This window comes from Neoarius graeffei, chromosome 4 (genome assembly GCF_027579695.1).
Source record: "Neoarius graeffei isolate fNeoGra1 chromosome 4, fNeoGra1.pri, whole genome shotgun sequence".
Taxonomy (NCBI): domain Eukaryota; kingdom Metazoa; phylum Chordata; class Actinopteri; order Siluriformes; family Ariidae; genus Neoarius; species Neoarius graeffei.
In genome coordinates, this window is record NC_083572.1 from 111,954,234 (window position 1) to 111,975,502 (window position 21,269).

The following is a 21,269-nucleotide window of genomic DNA, read 5'->3' on the forward strand; positions in this document are numbered from 1 at the left end:
TTCCTCCTTGTGTAATACAGCTTTAGGTTGTATTTCTGGATGCAGCGGTGCACTGTGTTAAGTGACGGCGGTTTTCTGAAGTCCTCCAGGGCCCATGTGGCTGTATTTGTCACATTAGCATGACGGTTTCTCAGGCAGTGCCACCTGAGAGCTCGAAGGTCACGCCCATTCAACAGTGGTTTCTGACCCCACTCTTTACGCACTGAGATGTCTCTGAATCCCCTGAATGTTTTCACAGTATTATGGACTATAGATTTTGAAAAACCTAAAATCTTGCATTGAGAAATATTCTTTTTGAATTGACGAACAATTCTCTCAGGAATTTTGGCACAAAGCAGTGAGCCACGCCCATCCTTACTTACACAGACTGAGCCTTTGGTGCGGCTCCTTTTAAACCTAATCATATGACCAATTAACCTGCTTATTGTGGAATCTTCCAGAATGGTGTCATTTGAATATCCGATAAACTTTTCAGTCTCATTTTGTCTCTGTCCCAACTTTTACTGAGTGTGTTACAGGCATCAAATTCTAACTTCATTTATGTTTACAAAATACAATTAAGTTGGTGATGTGTGATTGATGTATGTGCTCAGTTTGTGTGTTTGTGTGTTTGATGTCTACACTGGGCGGAGACTCTCGGTCCTCCCCGTGATGCTGGATGACCATCGACAGTGTCGAACTGTGTGGATATCAAGATGATGTCGGGTGAGAACTCCTGGGCAATCGGCTTGATCACGGTCCTGCACAAAGACAGCAGTGTTAGCACACTGGGGTGTTAGTGCAGCTCACACTGACCTCTGACCTGTGACCTCACACAGTCACACATGCACCTCTATGCACAAGCTGCAGATCGTTATCTTATACCTGAATGCTGCCAAGTATTCCGCGTCTCCTACGGGTGGGTCCAGATCATATAACCATTCCACATTAACGTTAAAACCTTCTCCATCATCCAAGCCCACCTACACACACACACACACATGCACATAAATAATGTATGATGTATAAAGATGAAGTATGATGACGAATGCATTAAAAACACAATGATGTGCGCTCAGCACTCACTTCATCAGGTCGTCCTGACGCAGCACTGTTGCCATAGCGATGTAAAGAGATGTGGAGAACATCCGGGTCTCTGTAGAACATTTCCTGAGTTATGTTACAATGATGAACGTCCTAAAAATGCACAAGAGTTCTGTTTAGACAGACAGCACCGACTCAGTGTGTGGCACCGTGTGATGGACTCCAGCCTGAATTAGCGTCTGATGTATGTTGATGTACGACAGATGAACAGCTTTAATGTTTGATGTGTTTGATGAACAGCTGATGAATGTTTGAGGAACATTTGCTGTACGTTTCATTAATGTTTGAAGTATTTTCTATTAACATTTGATGAACATTATTAATGATGAATAATGAATGATGAACAATAATTTGATGTACATTTCAATAATCTTTGATGTATTTCTATTAACATTTGATTAATTTGATTATCAATAATGATGAATGATGATTTTTATTAATGTTTGATGAATGTTTGATCAACATTTGATGTGTTTCATTCATGCTTGATGCATTTTCTTTTAACATTTGATGAACATTACTAATGATGAGTGTTTGATGAACGTTTGATTAATATTATTAATGATGAACATTTGATGAATGTTTGATTAACATTATTAATGATGATGAACGTTTGATTAACATTATTAATGATGGCTGTTTGATGAACGTTTGATTAACATTAATGATGAACATTTGATGAATGTTAGTTGTACATTTCATGAACGTTATGAATGTTTGATGAATGTTTATTGTTTGTTTGTTTGAGATGTATTTGATGAACATTATGTTTGATGAAAGCTACATTAATTTTTGATGAACATTTGATCAGTGTGTGTGTGTGTGTGTGTGTGTGTGTGTCACCCAGTCCAGAATGAGAATCTTTCTGTTCTTATGTTTTTTCTGGAGCTGTTTTGCAGCGATTGCTACTGGACTAAAAGTAGCCCTAAAGAGTAGAAGAGAGAAATAATTATAAACTGTAAGGGTATGAAAGTGTGTGTGTGTGTGTGTGTGTGTGTGTACTACAGTACTTACTCTGACTTAGAGGGTGATGATTGTGAGGCCTCATGTCCGTGTGGTTGTACTATTGCAAAGCCGTTCTGTTTTGAGACACAGACATTTACACAGTCACGTTCCTTCGATATTAGAAGTAATGTGGAGATTTACAAAACCTGAACCTGAAAGGAAAAGCTTCGTAAATATTCTCAAAGTGACCTTTTTGTACAGTTCTTTCCCACATGTTCACGCCTCATTACACTTGTGCATACGAGAAAGAGTGAACTATTACTCTGTAGTAGTGTGACACATGGATAAATAAATAAATAAATAAATAAATGCATACAGTCTGAAGTTAATGATAAAAAAAAAACTTTGAGGAAAACAAACAGAAAAATCCTGAAAACTCATTGAACAAAATGTTTGCCTTGAATATTAATTAACTCTTGATTAAGCTCGAGTTTAATATCCGTTTAACCTTCAGTGATCCATCCATCCATCCATCCATTATCTGTAGCCATTAATCCTGTGCAGGGTCACGAGCTGGATCCTATCCCAGCTGACTCTGGGTGAAAGGCGGGGTACACCCTGGACAAGTCACCAGATCATCACAGGGCTGACACACAGAGACAAACAACCATTCACACTCACATTCACACCTATGGTCAATTTAGAGTCACCAATTATCCTAACCTGCATGCCTTTGGACCCCTCCTTAATCATCACCTTAATGTGGTGGAGGGGTTTGAGTGCCTCAGGGATTCTAGGAGCTATGTTGTCAGGGTAATTGCCCCTGGTAGGGTCTCCCAAGGCAAACAGGTCCTAGATGAGAGGTCAGACGAAGAGCGGTTCAAAAAGGACCCTTATGAAAGAAAAACAGGTATCCGAGTACCCTTGCCCGGACCAGGTCCCCACCCTGGAGCCAGGCCTGGGGGAGGGGCTCATCAGGGAATGACTGGTGTTCAGGCCTATATCCGTGGGGCCCAGCAGGGCCCAGCCCGAATGAGCAACACGGAACCACTCTCCTGTGGACCCACCACCCGCAGGCGGTGCCGTAAGGGTCTGGTGCACTGTGGATTGTGTGGCAGTCAAAGGCGGAGGCCCTGGCATACTGATCCTTGGCTGACAAAACTGGCTTTTGGGACATGGAATGTCACCTCTCTGGTGGGAAAGGAGCCTGAGCTTGTGCGTGAGGTTGAGCGGTACCAACTAGATATAGTTGGGCTCACCTCAACGCATAGCTTGGGCTCTGGAACCAATTTCCTGGAGAGGAGTTGGACTCTCTTCTATGCTGGAGTTACAAAGGGTGAGTGGGTGAGCGGCGCCGGGCAGGGGTGGGGCTATTGGTAGGCCCCCAGTTTGGCACGCTAACATCGGAGTTCTCCCCAGTGAATGAGAGGGTCGTTTCCCTGCACCTTTGGGTCGGGGAACGGTTGCTGACTATCATTTGCGCTTATGCGCCAAATGGTAGTTCGGAGTACCTGGCCTTCTTGGAGTCCTTGAGTGGGGTGCTAGACAGTGCACCACAAGGGGACTCCATTGTTTTACTGGGGGACTTCAATCCTCACGTGGGCAATGACAATGAGACCTGGAGGGGTGTGATTGGGAGGAACTGACTTTTGTGCCATGCACGGTTTGGCCATAATGAACACCATGTTTGAGCATAAGGGTGTCCATAAGTGCACGTGGCATGAGGACACTCTAGGCCGCAGATCGATGATTGACTTTGTAGTCATTTCATCTGATCTACGACCGTATGTCTTGGACACTCGGGTGAAGAGAGGAGCAGAGCTGTCAACTGATCACTACCTGGTGGCAAGCTGGATCAGATGGTGGGGGAGGAGGCCGGACAGACTGGGCAGGCCCAAACAAGTAGTGAGGGTATGCTGGGAACGTCTGGCAGAGGCTCTCGTCCGTCAGATCTTCAACTATCACATCCGGCAGAGCTTCAACAGCATACCAGGGGAGGATGGGGACATTGAGTCTGAGTAGACCATGTTCCGCACCTCCATTGCTGAGGCGGCCATGCAGAGCTGTGGTTGCAAGGTTGTTGGTGCCTGTTGTGGTGGTAATCCCCAATCTCCTCAATCCCAACTTCATGTTGTCTGAGGAGGATGCAGAGTCTGAGGGTGCTTGGGAGGACTCGCCTATCACCAGAGGTGGAAAAACTGGATTGACAAAGTAAAAGTCCTGCTTAGGTTTTCCTTCTGCCTGTGCTCTCAACACAGGTGATTTCACCAATTAGCTCATCAACCTGGCTTAGGGGATGTGGTAATTAGGATCAGCTGGTTCATTGAATTGGCTGGAGCAAAAATGTGGCAGGGTTTTTACTTTCTGCACCCGGGTTTTTCCACCTCTGCCTATCACAGGGGCTGAGGTTGCCGAGGTAGTTAAAAAGCTGCTCGGTGGCTGGGCTCCGGGGGTGGATGAGATTCGTCCTGAGTTCCTGAAGGCACTGGATGTTGTTAGGCTGTCTTGGCTGACACGCCTCTTCAACACTGTGTGGAGGTCAGGGACAGTGCCTCTGGATTGGCAGACTGGGGTGGTGGTCCCCTTTTTAAAAAGGGAGACCGGAGAGTGTGTTCCAACTATAGGGGGATCACACTTCTCAGCCTCCCTGGGAAAGCCTATGCTGGGGTGCTGGAGAGGAGAGTCCGGTCGATAGTCGAACCTCAGATTCAGGAGGAACAATGTGGTTTTCGTCCTGGTCGTGGAACACTGGACCAGCTCTTTACCCTTGCAAGGGTACTGGAGGGTGCATGGGAGTTTGCCCAATCAGTCTACATGTGTTTTATGGACCTGGAGAAGGCTTATGACCATGTCCCTCATGGTGCCCTGTGGGGGGTGCTTCAGGAGTATGGGGCTCAGGGCCCACTACTGCAGGCCATTCGGTCCCTGTATGACCAGAGCAGGAGTTTGGTTTGCATTGCCGGCAGTAAGTCAGACTCGTTCCTGGTGCATGTTGGACTCCGCCAGGGCTGTTCTTTGTCACTGGTTCTGTTCATAACTTTTATCGACAGAATTTCTAGATGCAGCCAAGGGGCGGAGGGTGTCTGGTTTGGTGGCATCAGGATCATGTCTCTGCTTTTTACGGATGATGTGGTCCTGTTGGCTGCATCAATCTGTGACTTACAGCATGCGCTGGGACGGTTTGCAGCTGAGTGTGAAGAGGCTGGGATGAGGATCAGCACCTCCAAGTCCGTAGCCATGGTGCTCAGCTGGAAACAGGTGGAGTGCCTACTCCAGGTCAGGGGGGAGTCGCTACCTAAAGTGGAGGAGTTTAAGTATCTCGGGGTTTTGTTCATGAGTGAGGGTAAGGGGGAATGGGAGTTGGACAGAAGGATCAGGGCAGCATCAGCAGTGAGGCAGATGCTAAACTGGTCTGTTGTGGTAAAGAGAGAGCTGAGCTAAAAGGCAAAGCTCTCAATTTACTGGTCCATCTACATTCCCACTCTCACCTATGGTCATGAGCTATGGGTAGTGACCGAAAGAATGAGATCGCAGATACAAGCAGTAGAAATGAGTTTTCTCCACAGGGTGGCTGGGCTCTCCCTTAGAGACAGGGTGAGAAGCTTGGTAATTTGGAAGAGACTCGGAGTAGAACCGCTGCTCCTCCACATCGAAAGGAGTCAGTTGAGGTGGTTTGGGCACCTTGTTAGGATGCCCCCTGGACACCTCCCAAGGGAGGTTTTCTGGGCATGCCCCACTGGGAGGAGACCCCGGGGCAGACCCAGGACACGCTGGAGAGATTACATCTCTCGGCTGGCCTGGGAATGCCTCGGTATTCCCCCGGAAGAGCTGGTGGAGGTGACTGGGGAGAGGGAAGTCTGAGCTGCTCTGCTTAGGCTGCTACCCCCACGACCTGGAGCCGGATAAGCACTAGAAGATGGATGGATGGATGGATGGATGGATGGAGGGCATGTCTTTGGACTGTGGGGGAAACCGGAGCACCCGGAGGAAACCCACACAGACACGGGGAGAACATGCAAACTCTACACAGAAAGGCCCTCATCGGCCACTGGGCTCAAACCCAGAACCTTCTTGCTGTGAAGCGACAGTGCTAACCACTACACCACTGTGCTGCCCCCCTTCAGTGACCCACATTTGAGTCATTTGACAAATCTTACCTGATGCATCTTTAAGTTTAGGGAGGTTTCTATGTTGCCTGTGTCTCATTGTGTCTTACCCTTATTCGACCCTGAGCGACGAGCAGAACGAGCTCTGTCACACAGCCTGCTGCCATCTTCACTGCGGGAGGCTGCTGAGGACTCGGAGGACTCGATCCATAAGAAGCAAAAGAGCAGTTCTGATGAAGCACCTGTACAGCCTCCATACTGCACTGTTTGCCTTTGATCCACTGGAAAAAAATAATAGTAATAACAGCTTCAAGCAGCAATTTCTGGGGTCCAAGCACCTGCTGCTAATAGCAAATACTTCTTGCCAAGCTACCCTGAATGTCTGTAGATCACGTTTTGTGATTGCAACTCAACAATAACTGTGTGATTGGCTGATGGAAGGCATTTTTTTTGTAACCCGGTGATGAGTAGAAATCTGCTTACAGATTTGGACAGAGATCCAGCACCCCTAATTTCAGCTCAATCGGACTTACAGTGACTGAGAAACAGTTATTTCAACTTAGCCCCACCCCTTTTGTATGGCCGCACACCAAACTATGCAGAACCCTCAGACCTCCTAAGTCCTAAGTCTCATATAAATCCATGTAACCAATCATGACTTCCTGTTTGAGTAAATTAGGCTCCACCTCACAAGAGCTGATTAGATTGTGGCGGCCATATCGTTTACAAATCTCAATGTTTTAGATAATTATTGTGGTTCACACTCTTCTGAGTAATTGGACCCCAATTCTGTGAAGATATGGCAAATATCCTGGGACTAATTTGCAAGAGTAGGGTTTGTATATTATGCAAATTAGCTTTCTATCTAATTTGAAATACTTTGGACCATCAGGAAAAAAGGAATTTGGCAAAATGATTTCTGAAGGACTTATAGTTCATGAGATATGAGATTAATTGTAAATCCTGTACTACAGCACCACCATCAGGCTGATCAAACTCATCTCTCTTGCCTGAGTAGCAGGAGTATTACTTACTGACCAATACCCCATTCACACTCACACTGACAACTGTTTATTTATAGCCATCATCATCATCACTGTACTTGCGACCCTGTAGAAGGATAAAGCGGCTAGAGATAATGAGATGAGATTATCTCTAGCCACTTTATCCTGTTCTACAGGGTCGCAGGCAAGCTGGAGCCTATCCCAGCTGACTACGGGCGAAAGGCGGGGTACACCCTGGACAAGTCGCCAGGTCATCACAGGGCTGACACATAGACACAGACAACCATTCACACTCACACCTACAGTCAATTTAGAGTCACCAGTTAACCTAACCTGCATGCCTTTGGACTGTGGGGGAAACCAGAGCACCCAGAGGAAACCCACGCGGACACGGGGAGAACATGCAAACTCCACACAGAAAGGCCCTCACCGGCCACGGGGCTCGAACCCGGACCTTCTTGCTGTGAGGCGACAGCGCTAACCACTACACCACCGTGATGCCAATAATAATAATAATAATAATAATAATGATAATAATAATAATAAGTGTTGCCAGGCAAAACAAACCTCACCTGATAGCACTTATGATGAATATGAAGGAAGATATCACGAAAAAAATCGGTACCCTATGGGTCCATGTGGCTGCTGCTTATAAATAAAATAGTTTTCTGATCCCATGTCCATTACAGTAAATATAGCATATATATTTACTCTATGAGGCAGTAGCCACAAAAATGAAACGCAATCCAAAAATGAGCAATGTAAAAATCACAGAAGTAAAATATACCAAGTGCCTGTACTTTATATTATTCTACTCTTACCTCTTACAGTTTTCCAAACTGAAACCTCTGAACCGAGGCTGACATACACACGCTGTCGCCATGACCCAAACTGTCATGCTCCACCCCGGACATCCACTCTGGAGATTACGGATCTCTCACACCAGCGCCGATCCGGGACAGGAATTCCTTCTCCCCTGAACTTACTTCCTGGTTTTCACTGCTGCTTATTTAAAGGCCATTCTCAGACTCTGTTTTTGCCAGAATGTTTCGTTTGCTACTCTAGCCATTTCTGTGGTGCTCTTGCTTCTCATGTTTTTTTCTTTCTAGTTACTTTTCTTGTTCATGTTTTTTTGCACTAAGGGTTTTTTCTTGTTCATGGTTTTTTACACTAGCATTTTTGTCTTTGCCTGTCTCGTGTTTTTGTCAAGTTGTTTGCTTCTTTTTGCCCTGACTATTTTTGCCATTTGTTTATTGTCCTGTTTGTTTACCTTTTTGCCACGCCCTTTCTTCTCTGGATTAAATCATCTTATTTATTGGATTACTGTCTGTGTTCTGCTTTTGGATCCTAATTCCACCACACCTCCACCAATCCTAACAGTACGTTCTGGCCAACATGGATCCAGCAGAACTCGCCCATCTGAGAACGGCCATCCAGCAGCAAGGGACTCTCCTCGGGACCCACCAACAAGACCTACAACAAATTACCCAGAACCTCGCCACCCTGTTCAACGCACTCAACCTTCTCACCACGCAGATGCAGTGCTGTCAAGCTGTGCCTACCCCTGCTCAGCTTTCTCCTACTTCAGCTCCTGCCACCACCATTTTCCATGAACCGAGGCTTCCGACACCTCAGCCCTACAATGGAGAACCAGGTACTTGCAGATCGTTTTTGTCTCAATGTTCGTTGATTCTAGAACTGCAACCTCTGGCCTTCCCCACAGAATGCTCCCAGGTAGCATATACAATAACGCTCCTCACCGGCAAGGCCAGAGAGTGGAGAACTGCAGTCTGGGATGCCAATGCACCCTTTTGTTCCAGTTTCAAGGATTTCTCCGAGGAGATGAGGCAAACTTTCGACTGCTCTCTGTCCTGCCGGGAGGCGGCCAGAGAGCTCATGGAGCTGCGGCAGGGGTCCCGGTCTATCTCGGATTACGCCATTGAGTTCCGGACGTTGACGGCTTTGTGCAGTTGGAAGGAGAACACCCAGATCGACGCATTCCTGCACGGCTTGTCTGATGCCATCAAGGAAAGTTGGTATTGCAGGAACTGCCGTCAGACCTCTCCAGCCTCATGGACCTCGCCAACCACATCAACACTCGGATCCAGCAATGGAGGAGAGAGAAGAACCACCCCAGATTCACCTCCTCTCCACCTCCCGCCGTGTCCGTTGAACTCATGCAGGTAGACCGGGTTCGGGTGTCAGCGGAGGAACGACAATGCCGGCGGAGCACAGGGGCCTGCTTCTACTGTGGTCAGCTGGGACACATCTGCTGAGCCTGCCCGCTAAAAGGACGAGCCCACCAGTGAATCAAGGGGCCCTGGTGAGCAATGCTCGAAACCAGTCCCTCGCTAATCATCCATTACTTCCTGTCATCATTATCCGTGACAACCAGCATCACCACCTCCAGGCCCTTGTCGACTCAGGGGCGGACAGGAACTTGATCTGCTCCACCACTGCCAAGCGTCTGGGAATCCTGCTACTTGCTCTTGACGTCCCTCTCACTGTCCTGACACTCAGTGGCACTGGCTTGACCAGCATCACCCACCTTACCGCCCCACTCACCCTAAGGATTTCCGGTAACCACTCAGACCATCCAACTTCACGTCATGAACAATCCCCACGTACCCATTGTTCTAGGATTACCATGGTTAATGCAGCACAACCCCCACCTTAACTGGGCTGACAACACCATCCTAGGCTGGAGCCAGTCCTGCCTAACTTCCTGTCTGAACTCTGCTCTGCCTCCCGCCAAACCACTGCAGCCTTCAGCCAGCGAGTTCCCCGACCTCTCTCACGTGCCTTTGGCATATCTGGATCTCAAACTTGTTTTTAGCAAGACCTGAGCAGTGTCCCTCCCTCCTCACAGACCCTATGACTGTGGTATCGACCTCCTACCCAGGACAGCGCCACCCAAAGGATGACTCTACTCTCTCCCATCGAAAGGCAAGCCATGGAGAAGTACATCTCCGAATCTTTGGCAGCTGGGATCATCCGTCCTTCCTCTTCCCCAGCAGGGGCTGGATTCTTCTTTGTGGAAAAGGACAAGTTGCTCTGCCCCTGCATTGACTATCGGGGTCTCAATGCCTTCACGGTCAAGAACTGCTACCCACTACCACTCATGACCACAGCCTTTGAACTACTCCAGGGAGCCAAGTTATTCACCAAGCTAGATCAACGCAATGCATACCATCTCATCAGGATCAGGGAGGGGGATGAGTGGAAGATGGCCTTTAACGCCACCACTGGTCACTACGAGTACCTCGTGGTCCTTTTCGGCCTGACAATGCGCCCGCAGTCTTCCAGGCACTCGTTAACGACATCTTAAGGGACTTCCTAAGCATCTTCATTTTTGTGTATCTTCTCCCGCTCCCTGGAGGAACATCGGGGTCACGTCTGGCAGGTCCTCCAGCGCCTGCTAGAGAACAAGTTATTCATCAAGGCGGAAAAGAGCGAATTTCACCAGAGCTCTGTCTCATTTCTGGGATTCATCATCTCCCCGGCAAGGATCCAGATGGACCCCCTCAAGCTCGAGGCAGTTGCGGATTGGCCCACCCCATCTTTGAGATGAGAGCTCCAGTGCTTCCTAGGATTTGCTAGTTTCTGCAGGCGCTTCATTTGCAATTTCAGCATGGTGGCCGGACCTCTTTCAGCCCTGACCTCAACCAAGACCCAATTCAAGTGGGGGGAGGAAGCAGAGAAAGCCTTTTCCACACTCAAGCACAGGTTTACCACAGCACCCATTCTCGCCATACCCGATCCTACCAAGCAGTTTATTGTCAAGGTCGACACTTCCGAGTCAGGGGTCAGAGCTATACTATACCAGAGGGTCAGTGACGACAAGGTCCACCCATGCTCCTTCTTCTCCCACCGGCTATCCCCAGCCGAACGGAATTCCGACATCGGGGACCGAGAACTACTGGCTGTTAAACTAGCCTTGGGGGAGTGGAGGCACTGGCTCGAGGGGTCGGAGCTCCCCTTCCTAGTCTGGACCGACCATAAGAATCTGGAATACCTCAAGTCCGCCAAACGCCTGAATTCCTGTCAAGCCCGTTGGTCTCTCTCTTCTTCTTCCGGTTCAACTTCGCGCTTTCCTATTGCCCAGGCTCCAAGAACGATAAACCCGACGCCCTGTCCAGGATGTTTTCTTCCCACCAAGAGGAATCCAAGCCACCCGAGACCATCCTTCCTCCACACTGCCTGGTGGGAGCCGCCATTCTAGAGGTTGAGATGCTCATGCAGAAAGCCCTGGAGCAGGACCCCGGTGAAGGTAACCCCAACGATACTCCTCCTAACCATCTGTTTGTTCCCTGTCCTGTGCAAACCCAGGTGCTGCAGTGGGGTCATGGCTCCAAGCTGGCCTGTCATCCAGGAGCCGCCTGAACCCTGGCACTCATCCAGCAGCACTTTTGGTGGCCATCCATCAAAGAGGATGTCCAGGAGTTTGTAGCATCCTGTGACACATGCTCCCGGAACAAGACAGCCAATCGACCCCCTGCCGGCTTGCTAAGACCCTCCTGACTCCACATTGACCGTCTCACATCGCCCTGGACTTCGTCACTGGACTCCCCAATTCAGGTGGCAACACATGCATCCTCACTGTCATTGACTGTTTCTCCAAGACCATTCATTTCATTCCTCTGCCCAAGCTCCCCTCAGCCAAAGAAACCACAGAATTACTCATCCACCACATCTTCCACCTACATGGACTACCCACCGACATCGTTTCTGACAGGGGCCCTCAGTTCACTGCACAGTTCTGGAGGGCCTTCTGCAAACTCATCGGGGCCACCTGTAGTCTCACCTTAGGCTTCCACCCACAGACCAACGGCCAGGCAGAATGGGCAAACCAGGCTTTGGAGGTTGCACTCAGGTGCATGGTGTCCAGGGATGCCAGTTCTTGGAGTAAGTACCTACCCTGGATCGAGTACACTCATAACACTTTGCCTTCATCTGCCACAGGTCTCTCACCCTTCCAGTGCTCCCTAGGTTACCAACCACCACTCTTCCCCAACCAAGAGGAGGAGGTCGCTGTACCCTCAGCCCAGACCTTCATACACCGCTGCAGGAGGATGTGGGCATTGGCCTGGATAAAACTCATTCGCTCCGCCCTAGCATCCAAGAGACAGGCCGACAAATGCCGCTCTAAGGCACCCACTCTCTGGTGGGGCAACGAGTCTTGCTCTCCACACGCCATCTGCCACTCAGAACCATCTCCCACAAGCTGGCTCCCAGGTACCTAGGATCCTAGGATCAACCCATATTCCATCAGACTGGCACTACCACTCACCATGCGACGCATCCACCCCACATTCCATGTGTCACAGCTTAAACCTCTGGTCTCTAGTTCTTTGCACTAAGGGTTTTTTCTGGTTCATGTTTTTTTACATTTGCGTTTTTGTCTTTGCCTGTCTCATGTTTTGTCAAGTTGTTTCTCGTTTTGCCCTGACTATTTTTGCCATTTGTTTATTGTCCTGTTTGTTTACCTTTTTGCCACACCCGTTCTTCTCTGGATTAAATCATCTTATTTATTGGATTACTGTCTGTGTTCTACTTTTAGATTCTAATTCCACCACATTTCCACCAATCTTAACACAAACTCTTATTTCCTAGAAATGGCCCAGTGCTAGAGCTCAGTGGAACGCACTTTCCCTCTGTAATAAGCATAAACGTGTCTGAAAGCGATTTCTTTAGTCTAGTCCATTTATTTCGAACGGTATACACTCACTGGCCATTTTAATAGGAACACGTGTATGCATATGCGCAGTGCACAATAGTAACACTTACATTCTTACAGCATGATGACCTAGTGGCTAGCACCTCGATATGAGGCAGTAGACACAACAAAAATGATTTAGACCTTTTTGGTGACCTTTACCAGATGACCCTCAAAATGTTGGAGGTTCTATTTGAGGCCAATGCCCATCTATCCTTAAAGTTTCATGAAGATTGATCCAGCCATTTTCCCGTAATATCGTTAACAAAAAAAAGAAACGCGACTGAAAACTATACCTCGCCCCCGGTGGACTCTGTCCTGGGTGAGGTAGTGATGATGATGATGATGATGATAATAATAAAGTAGAAAGATCCTGAGTGATCATAACAATTTGGGCCAGCGCTGCTAAGCACAAATTAATAAGAAAACCTCAAGCAAAAACCACAGAGTTTGGCAACTTTAGTGCTTGGGCCCCTAGTAGTAGTAGTAGTAGTAGTAATAATAATAATAGGAGATTTGACAATGTACAAAATCAGTTATGATCAAGAGCTATGAACCAAAGCACATACATCTGCACCACAGCGCCCCCAAAAGGCCAAACACTTCTACTGCTTCAGGCCAATAAATTACACAATACTGCCCCCTATCAGTAAAGTGATGGCGGGGAGAGTGTAGCTAGACAGCATCAACTGGTCGTGTGCAGGATGAGCTTGAAAGTGAAAAAGAGGAAGTGTGAAATAGTGGAGCCGAAGATTAAGTGGTGGAAACTAAGAGGTTGAACATCAGAAGGAGTTTAGGGAAGAAATGAGATGAGCATTAAGTGGTCATGGAAGTCTGCTGGAAGACTGGAATACAACTGCTGTACTACTAAGATAGGCAGCAAGGAAGGTGCGAGGGTGGTCATCGGGAAGGAGGAAGGAAGACAAGGAGACATGGTGGTGGAACAAAGAAGTGCAGGAAATTCTAAAAGAGAAGAGGCTAGCAAAGAAGAATTGGGACGAGCAGAGAGATGAGGAAAGCAGGCGGTTATACAGAGAGATGAGGCAGAAGGCAAAAAGAGCGGTAGCGAAGGTGAAAGCAGATGCATACCAGGAGTTGTACGAAAGACTGGGGACCAAAGAAGGAGAGAAAGACCTGTACAGACTAGCTAGGCAGAGAAACAGGGAAGCGAGGGATGTACAGCAGGTAAGAGTGATGAAAGATGGAGATGGAAATGTGCTGACAAACAAAGAGAGTGTATTAAGAAGGTGGAAAGAGTACTTTGAGGATTTATTAAATGAGGAGAATCCAAGAGAGAAAAGGTCAGATTCATTGGAGACAGCAAATCAGGAAGCAGAGTTGGTTAGTAAGGATGAGGTGAGGGCAGCCGTAAAAAGAATGAAGACTGGGAAAGCAGTCAGACCAGCTGGTATCCCGATTGAGGCTTGGAGATGTTTGGGTGAGACGGCTGTGGAGTTCCTAACGAGATTATTTAATAAGGTCCTAGAGAATGAGAAAATGCCAAATGAATGGAGAAAGAGTGTGCTAGTCCCAATATACAAGAATAAGGGAGATGTACAGAGCTGCAGTAATTACAGAGGAATAAAATTGATGAGCCACACCATGAAGCTATGGGAAAGGGTATTGGAGGCGAGATTGAGAAGAGAGGTAGCAATCTGTGAACAACAATACGGGTTTATGCCAAGGAAGAGAAGTACAGAGAAGGCCAGAGAAAGCTACATTGTGTGTTTGTAGACCTGGAGAAGGCATACGGTAGAGTGCCGAGAGATGAGTTATGGTATTGTATGAGAAAGTGTGGAGTGAATGAGAAGTATATTAGAGTGGTGCAAGACATGTATGAGAACAATGAAACAGCAGTGAGGTGTGCAGTTGGAACGACTGAATGGTTCAAGGTGAAGGTGGGACTCCATCAAGGATCTGCTTTGAGTCCTTTCTTGTTTGCCATAGTGATGGATAGCTTGATGGATGAAGTGAGGCAAGAGTCACCATGGAACATGATGTTTGCAGAGGATATTGTGATATGTGGTGAAAGTAGAAAGGAGGTTGAGTTGGGTTTGGAGAGATGGAGGTATGCATTGGAATGAAGAGGAATGAAGGTGAGCAGGAGCAAAACAGAATACATGTGCATCAATGAGAATGGGGATGAGAGTGTAGTGAAGATGCAAGGAGTAGACGTAAAGAACGTTAGTGAAGTCAAGTACCTGGGGTCAACTGTGCAGGAAAATGGGGGCTGCGATAGTGAGGTGAGAAAGAGAGTGCAGGCAGGGTGGAGCAGTTGGAGAAGGATTTCGGGAGTCATTTGTGATAGGAAAGTCCCAGCAAAAGTGAAAGGTAAGATGTATAAGACAGTAGTGAGACCAGCTGTGATGTACGGATTGGAGACCGGACCCTTAACGAAGAGACAGGAGGCAAAGTTGGAGGTGGCGGAGTTGAGGATGTTAAGGTTTGTGATGGGAGGTTGGACAGGATAAGGAACGAGCACATCAGAGGGACAGCACATGTGGAGAGCTTGGGAATGAAGCTAGGAGAGATGAGACTGAGATGGTCTGGGCACATCCTGAGAAGAGATGCAGGGCATGTGGGAAGGAGAATGTTGAGAATGGAGCTGCCAGGCAAACGGAAACGAGGAAGGCCAAAGAGGAGATACATGGATGTGGTGAGAGAGGACATGAAAGTGGCAGGTGTGTTAGAGAAGGATGCGGAAGACAGGGGGCAATGGAGATGAAAGAGCCGCTGTGCTGACCCCTAATCGGGAGCAGCCAGAAGAAGAAGAAGAAGAAGAAGAAGGCCCTATCAGGCAAGGTGTGTATTTTTAATGCGGTTACAGTAGTTTCATGCCACGGCGCCTCCTATTGACAAAACTTCATCACAACTAATAATAATGAACAAAATCAGAGTTAAAACTAAAAGTGCGCTGAACTGAAATGAAACCTGTGTGTTCTTTACCTTACACTGATCACTGACTCCACATTCCTGCAGTCTGTCAAAGACCTTTGGAATTCTCCCAGCATGCTTCGCGTCACAGCTGCTGTCACCACAGATACACTGCTGTTTCAGCATCTGTGGATCATATACCAGCCCTGAACACACACACACACACACACACACACAGTAAAATTAATATGTTTACACCACAGCGCTGCTGAGTTCTGGACTCTGATTGGTCAGAAGATGTTGATTAATTCTCTCTAACAGCAGCTCTGACAGTAGCGCAGGTTTATATTAATGCCCTCGTTCTGATATATTATTGTTTCCATAGTAATGGCTCGTCTCATTCACAGGGACCTGTACGCCTGATGCTCCACTAATGAACACACATTAATAAGGTGTGTAAATGTTGATGTGGTGAGATGTGGCTTTCTGTAAGGAGATGTTTAACGTTTATGGGAGGAGTCACCAGTCTCATTATTCAAAAGACAAAAAGTTGCTATCAGATTGTTGTGGTGGAAGAGAAATGTTTGTTTAACTGGAATCAGTGTATAATATTTTTACACTCGTGAAGAACACTAACGCACTTAACAAACTAACTAACAAATGAGGAACTGAAAGAATAAGAATTAAAAAGAGAAGGAAGAAAGAAAGAAAGAAAGAAAGAAAGAAAGAAAGAAAGAAAGAAAGAAAGAAAGAAAGAAAGAAAATGTTAATTAAAGACTAAATAAAAGAGAGAAAATTTAAGTTGAAAAAACAAATAAATGAGGGACTAAGAAAAGATGGAATTAAAAAGAGAAAGAAAGAAAGGAAAAGTTAATTAAGGACTAAATAAAAGAGAGAAAAGTTAAGTAGGAAAAACAAACAAATGAGGGACTCAAAGAAGAAAGAATTAAAAAGAGAAAGAAAGAAAAATTTAATTAAGGACTAAAGAAAAGAGAGAAAATGTAAGTAGGAAAACAAAAAAGCAAATAGTATCAGAACTATAAAAACGCAGATTTGTTTTCTGTTTTCATGTATCCTGTTGTTACCTGTGCTGTGGGCGTGGTCTGGGGCGGAGTCAGCAGTGCCAGGCAGGTGGTATGCGGGAGGAGGGAAGAGGGTGTGTTTGACTGGCTGGTTGGGTCTGTTGTGTATTCTGAAAGCTGGTCTGTGCTGCCTTCTCTGAGGAGGAGATGGAGAGAGATGAAGGGATGCAGGGATGAGTGCAGATGGGACTAGGTGAAGGAGATGAGTTTTAAACCTCTGTGTTGGGAGATGGCTGTGATGAATAGCTCAACTCATCGCTGTCATCTTCTCCAACTACAAAGCTCGCTTTCCCTTTCCACGCCGCTGCTGTTCTCTTCTCCGCCTCTGGATGGCGCTGTTCACAGGGGATCCCGCACAGTCTCGGCGGGATCGTCTTACAGAGAAACAAGAAAACACAATTAAACAGCCACGGAGAAAACTTTGTTTTAGTTGCTCTGCAATATTTTTATTGAATGATCCAATCAGTCAGTGCAACATGTACAATCATGCAGATACAGCTCCAGAGCTTCAGGTAATGTTCACATCAAACATCTCAGATCATTGGTTTCAGTGTTTCAGAAACTGCTGATCTTCTGGGTTTTTCATCACACAGCAGTCTGTAGAGTTTATACAGAACGGTGCGGAAAACCAACACCTGCGGGTGGAAACACCCTGTTCAAGAGACAGGACAGAGGAGATGAGCAGACTGCTCTGAGCTATCTGGAAGGTTACAGGAACTCCAACACTTTACACCCATGATGAACAAAAAACATCTCAATACATCAACGCAGATGAGCTACAGCAGCAGAAGACCACAGCAGGTTTCAGTCCCACCAGCCAAGAACACAACTCTGAGGCTACAGTGGGCACAGACTCACAAACTGGACAGAGGAAGGTTAAAAAAGTGTGTGTGTGTGTGTGTGTGTGTGTGTGTGCGTGTACTTCTCTTACTTTGTATGTGTGTGAGGGTCTCTGTGGTGTTCTGAAGCTGTGACGCTCATGAAATCCACTTGGCTGTTCTCTCAGGAGCAGAGGCTGTGACTGACATCTATCTAACGGCCTGTGCTGCCTCACACTGGCATGTACTGCAGGGGAAAACACACGCACACATGCGTGCACACACACACACGCACGCACCAGTGATGTGTTGGTGTTTACAGCCAAGTGTTTAATTCTGCAGCGGTGGTTCAACCCTACAGCAAGGTGAATAACTTTTTTTTTAAAGATTTTTTTGGGGGGCTTTTTTTTCACCTTTATTGGATAGGACAGTGTAGAGACAGGACAGGAAATGAGTGGGAGAGAGAGACGGGGAGGGATCGGGAAATGACCTCGGGTCGGAATCGAACCCGGGTCCCTGAATTTATGGTATGCCACCCGAGCCACAACACCCCCAAGGTGAATAACTTGAAAGTGAGGTGTTTAACTCTACAGTGAGGTGTTTAACTCTACAGTGAGATGTTTTATTCTGCAATGAGATGTTTAAAGTGAGGTGTTTAAATCTGTAGTGAGGTTGTTTACAGTGATGTGTTTAACTCTCCAATGAGGTGTTTAATTCTACAGTGAGGTGTTTAACTCTACAGCGAGGTGTTTAATTCTACAGTGAGACGTTTAACTCTACAGCGAGGTGTTTAACTGGTGGCACGGTGGTGTAGTGGTTAGCGCTGTCACCTCACAGCAAGAAGGTCCGGGTTCGAGCCCCGTGGCCGGCGAGGGCCTTTCTGTGTGGAGTTTGCATGTTCTCCCCGTGTCCGCGTGGGTTTCCTCCGGGTGCTCCGGTTTCCCCCACAGTCCAAAGACATGCAGGTTAGGTTAACTGGTGACTCTAAATTGAGCGTAGGTGTGAATGTGAGTGTGAGTGGTTGTCTGTGTCTATGTGTCAGCCCTGTGATGACCTGGCGACTTGTCCAGGGTGTACCCCGCCTTTCACCCGTAGTCAGCTGGGATAGGCTCCAGCTTGCCTGCGACCCTGTAGAACAGGATAAAGCGGCTACAGATAATGAGATGAGGTGTTTAACTCTCCAACGAGGTGTTTAATTCTACAATGAGGTGTTTAACTCTACAGTGACATTGTTTACAGTGAGGTGTTTAATTCTACGATGAGTTGTTTAATTCTACAGTGAGGTGTTTAACTCTGCAGTGACGTTGTTTACAGTGAGGTGTTTAACTCTCCAATGAGGTGTTTAATTCTACAGTGAGGTGTTTAACTCTCCAACAAGGTGTTTAACTGTGCAGTGATGTTGTTTACAGTGAGGTATTTAATTCTACAGTGAGGTGTTTAACTCTACAGGGAGGTGTTTAATTCTCCCGTGAGGTGTTTAATTCTACAGTGAGGTGTTTAGTTCTACAGTGAGGTGTTTAACTCTGCAGTAACATTGTTTACAGTGATGTGTTTAATTCTTCAATGATATGTTTAATTCTACAGTGAGGTGTTTAACTCTACATTGAGGTGTTTAATTCTACAGCGAGGTGTTTAACTCTCCAGCAAGGTGTTTAATTCTACAGTTAGGTGTTTAATTCTACAGTGAGGTGTTTAGTTCTACAGTGACGTGTTTAACTCTGCAGTAACATTGTTTACAGTGATGTGTTTAATTCTTCAATGATATGTTTAATTCTACAGTGAGGTGTTTAACTCTACATTGAGGTGTTTAATTCTACAGCGAGGTGCTTAACTCTCCAGCAAGGTGTTTAATTCTACAGTTAGGTGTTTAATTCTACAGTGAGGTGTTTAGTTCTACAGTGACGTGTTTAACTCTGCAGTAACATTGTTTACAGTGATATGTTTAATTCTTCAATGATATGTTTAATTCTACAGTTAGGTGTTTAATTCTACAGTGAGGTGTTTAACTCTCCCGTGAGGTGTTTAATTCTACAGCGATGTGTTTAACTCTCCAGCAAGGTGTTTAATTCTACAGTGAGGTGTTTATTTCTACAGTGAGGTGTTTAACTCTGCAGTAACATTGTTTACAGTGATGTGTTTAATTCTTCAATGATATGTTTAATTCTACAGTGAGGTGTTTAACTCTACACAGGGGTGATAGCGTTCCGTCGCCGCGCCGGATTTCCGGCGTACCGCGGTGCCGGAAAAAAAAAAATCTAGTTCGCCCATTATCCTGTGTCATTCTGAGATGCGCAGATAGACAGTAAAGGGAATTCGGAATTCCCTTTACTGTCTATCTGCGCATCTCAGAATGACACAGGATAATGGGCGAACTAGATTTTTTTTTTTCCGGCGCCGCGGTACGCCGGAAATCCGACGCGGCGCCGGAACGCTATCACCCCTGCTCTACAGTGAGGTTCTTAATTCTACAGTGAGGTGTTTACAGTGAGGGGTTTAATTCTACGATGAGTTGTTTAATTCTACAGTGATGTGTTTAACTCTGCAGTGATGTTGTTTACAGTGAGGTGTTTAACTCTCCAATGAGGTGTTTAATTCTACAGTGAGGTGTTTAATTCTAAAGTGAGGTGTTTAACTCTCCAACAAGGTGTTTAACTGTGCAGTGATGTTGTTTACAGTGAGGTGTTTAATTCTACAGTGAGGTTTTTAATTCTAAAGTGAGGTGTTTAACTCTACAGGGAGGTGTTTAATTCTCCCGTGAGGTGTTTAATTCTACAGGGAGGTGTTTAATTCTCCAGCAAGGTGTGTAATTCTACAGTGAGGTGTTTAATTCTACAGTGAGGTGTTTAGTTCTACAGTGAGGTGTTTAACTCTGCAGTAACATTGTTTACAGTGATGTGTTTAATTCTTCAATGATATGTTTAATTCTACAGTGAGGTGTTTAACTCTACACAGGGGTGATAGCGTTCCGTCGCCGCGCCGGATTTCCGGCGTACCGCGGTGCCGGAAAAAAAAAAATCTAGTTCGCCCATTATCCTGTGTCATTCTGAGATGCGCAGATAGACAGTAAAGGGAATTCGGAATTCCCTTTACTGTCTATCTGCGCATCTCAGAATGACACAGGATAATGGGCGAACTAGATTTTTTTTTTTCCGGCGCCGCGGTACGCCGGAAATCCGACGCGGCGCCGGAACGCTATCACCCCTGCTCTACAGTGAGGTTCTTAATTCTACAGTGAGGTGTTTACAGTGAGGGGTTTAATTCTACGATGAGTTGTTTAATTCTACAGTGATGTGTTTAACTCTGCAGTGATGTTGTTTACAGTGAGGTGTTTAACTCTCCAATGAGGTGTTTAATTCTACAGTGAGGTGTTTAATTCTAAAGTGAGGTGTTTAACTCTCCAACAAGGTGTTTAACTGTGCAGTGATGTTGTTTACAGTGAGGTGTTTAATTCTACAGTGAGGTTTTTAATTCTAAAGTGAGGTGTTTAACTCTACAGGGAGGTGTTTAATTCTCCCGTGAGGTGTTTAATTCTACAGGGAGGTGTTTAATTCTCCAGCAAGGTGTGTAATTCTACAGTGAGGTGTTTAATTCTACAGTGAGGTGTTTAGTTCTACAGTGAGGTGTTTAACTCTGCAGTAACA

The 21,269-nt window shown here is 46.3% G+C and overlaps 1 protein-coding gene across 6 annotated transcripts in view; it reads right to left on the reverse strand.

Moving 5' to 3' along the window:
- Positions 1-21,269, reverse strand: part of hdac7b (histone deacetylase 7b) — a 40,727-nt gene that overhangs the window by 10,152 nt on the left and 9,306 nt on the right. For all 6 annotated transcript variants that reach the window (XM_060920195.1, XM_060920192.1, XM_060920193.1 and 3 more), the window contains exons 7-16: positions 17,742-17,875; positions 17,026-17,184; positions 16,814-16,946; positions 15,801-15,934; positions 6,245-6,415; positions 2,098-2,162; positions 1,927-2,008; positions 1,066-1,176; positions 865-962; positions 622-740 (exon numbers count right to left, since the gene is read on the reverse strand). In XM_060920195.1, the coding sequence (XP_060776178.1) occupies positions 622-740; positions 865-962; positions 1,066-1,176; positions 1,927-2,008; positions 2,098-2,162; positions 6,245-6,415; positions 15,801-15,934; positions 16,814-16,946; positions 17,026-17,184; positions 17,742-17,875 (1,206 nt within the window). The remainder of the gene's footprint in view (positions 1-621; positions 741-864; positions 963-1,065; positions 1,177-1,926; positions 2,009-2,097; positions 2,163-6,244; positions 6,416-15,800; positions 15,935-16,813; positions 16,947-17,025; positions 17,185-17,741; positions 17,876-21,269) is intronic.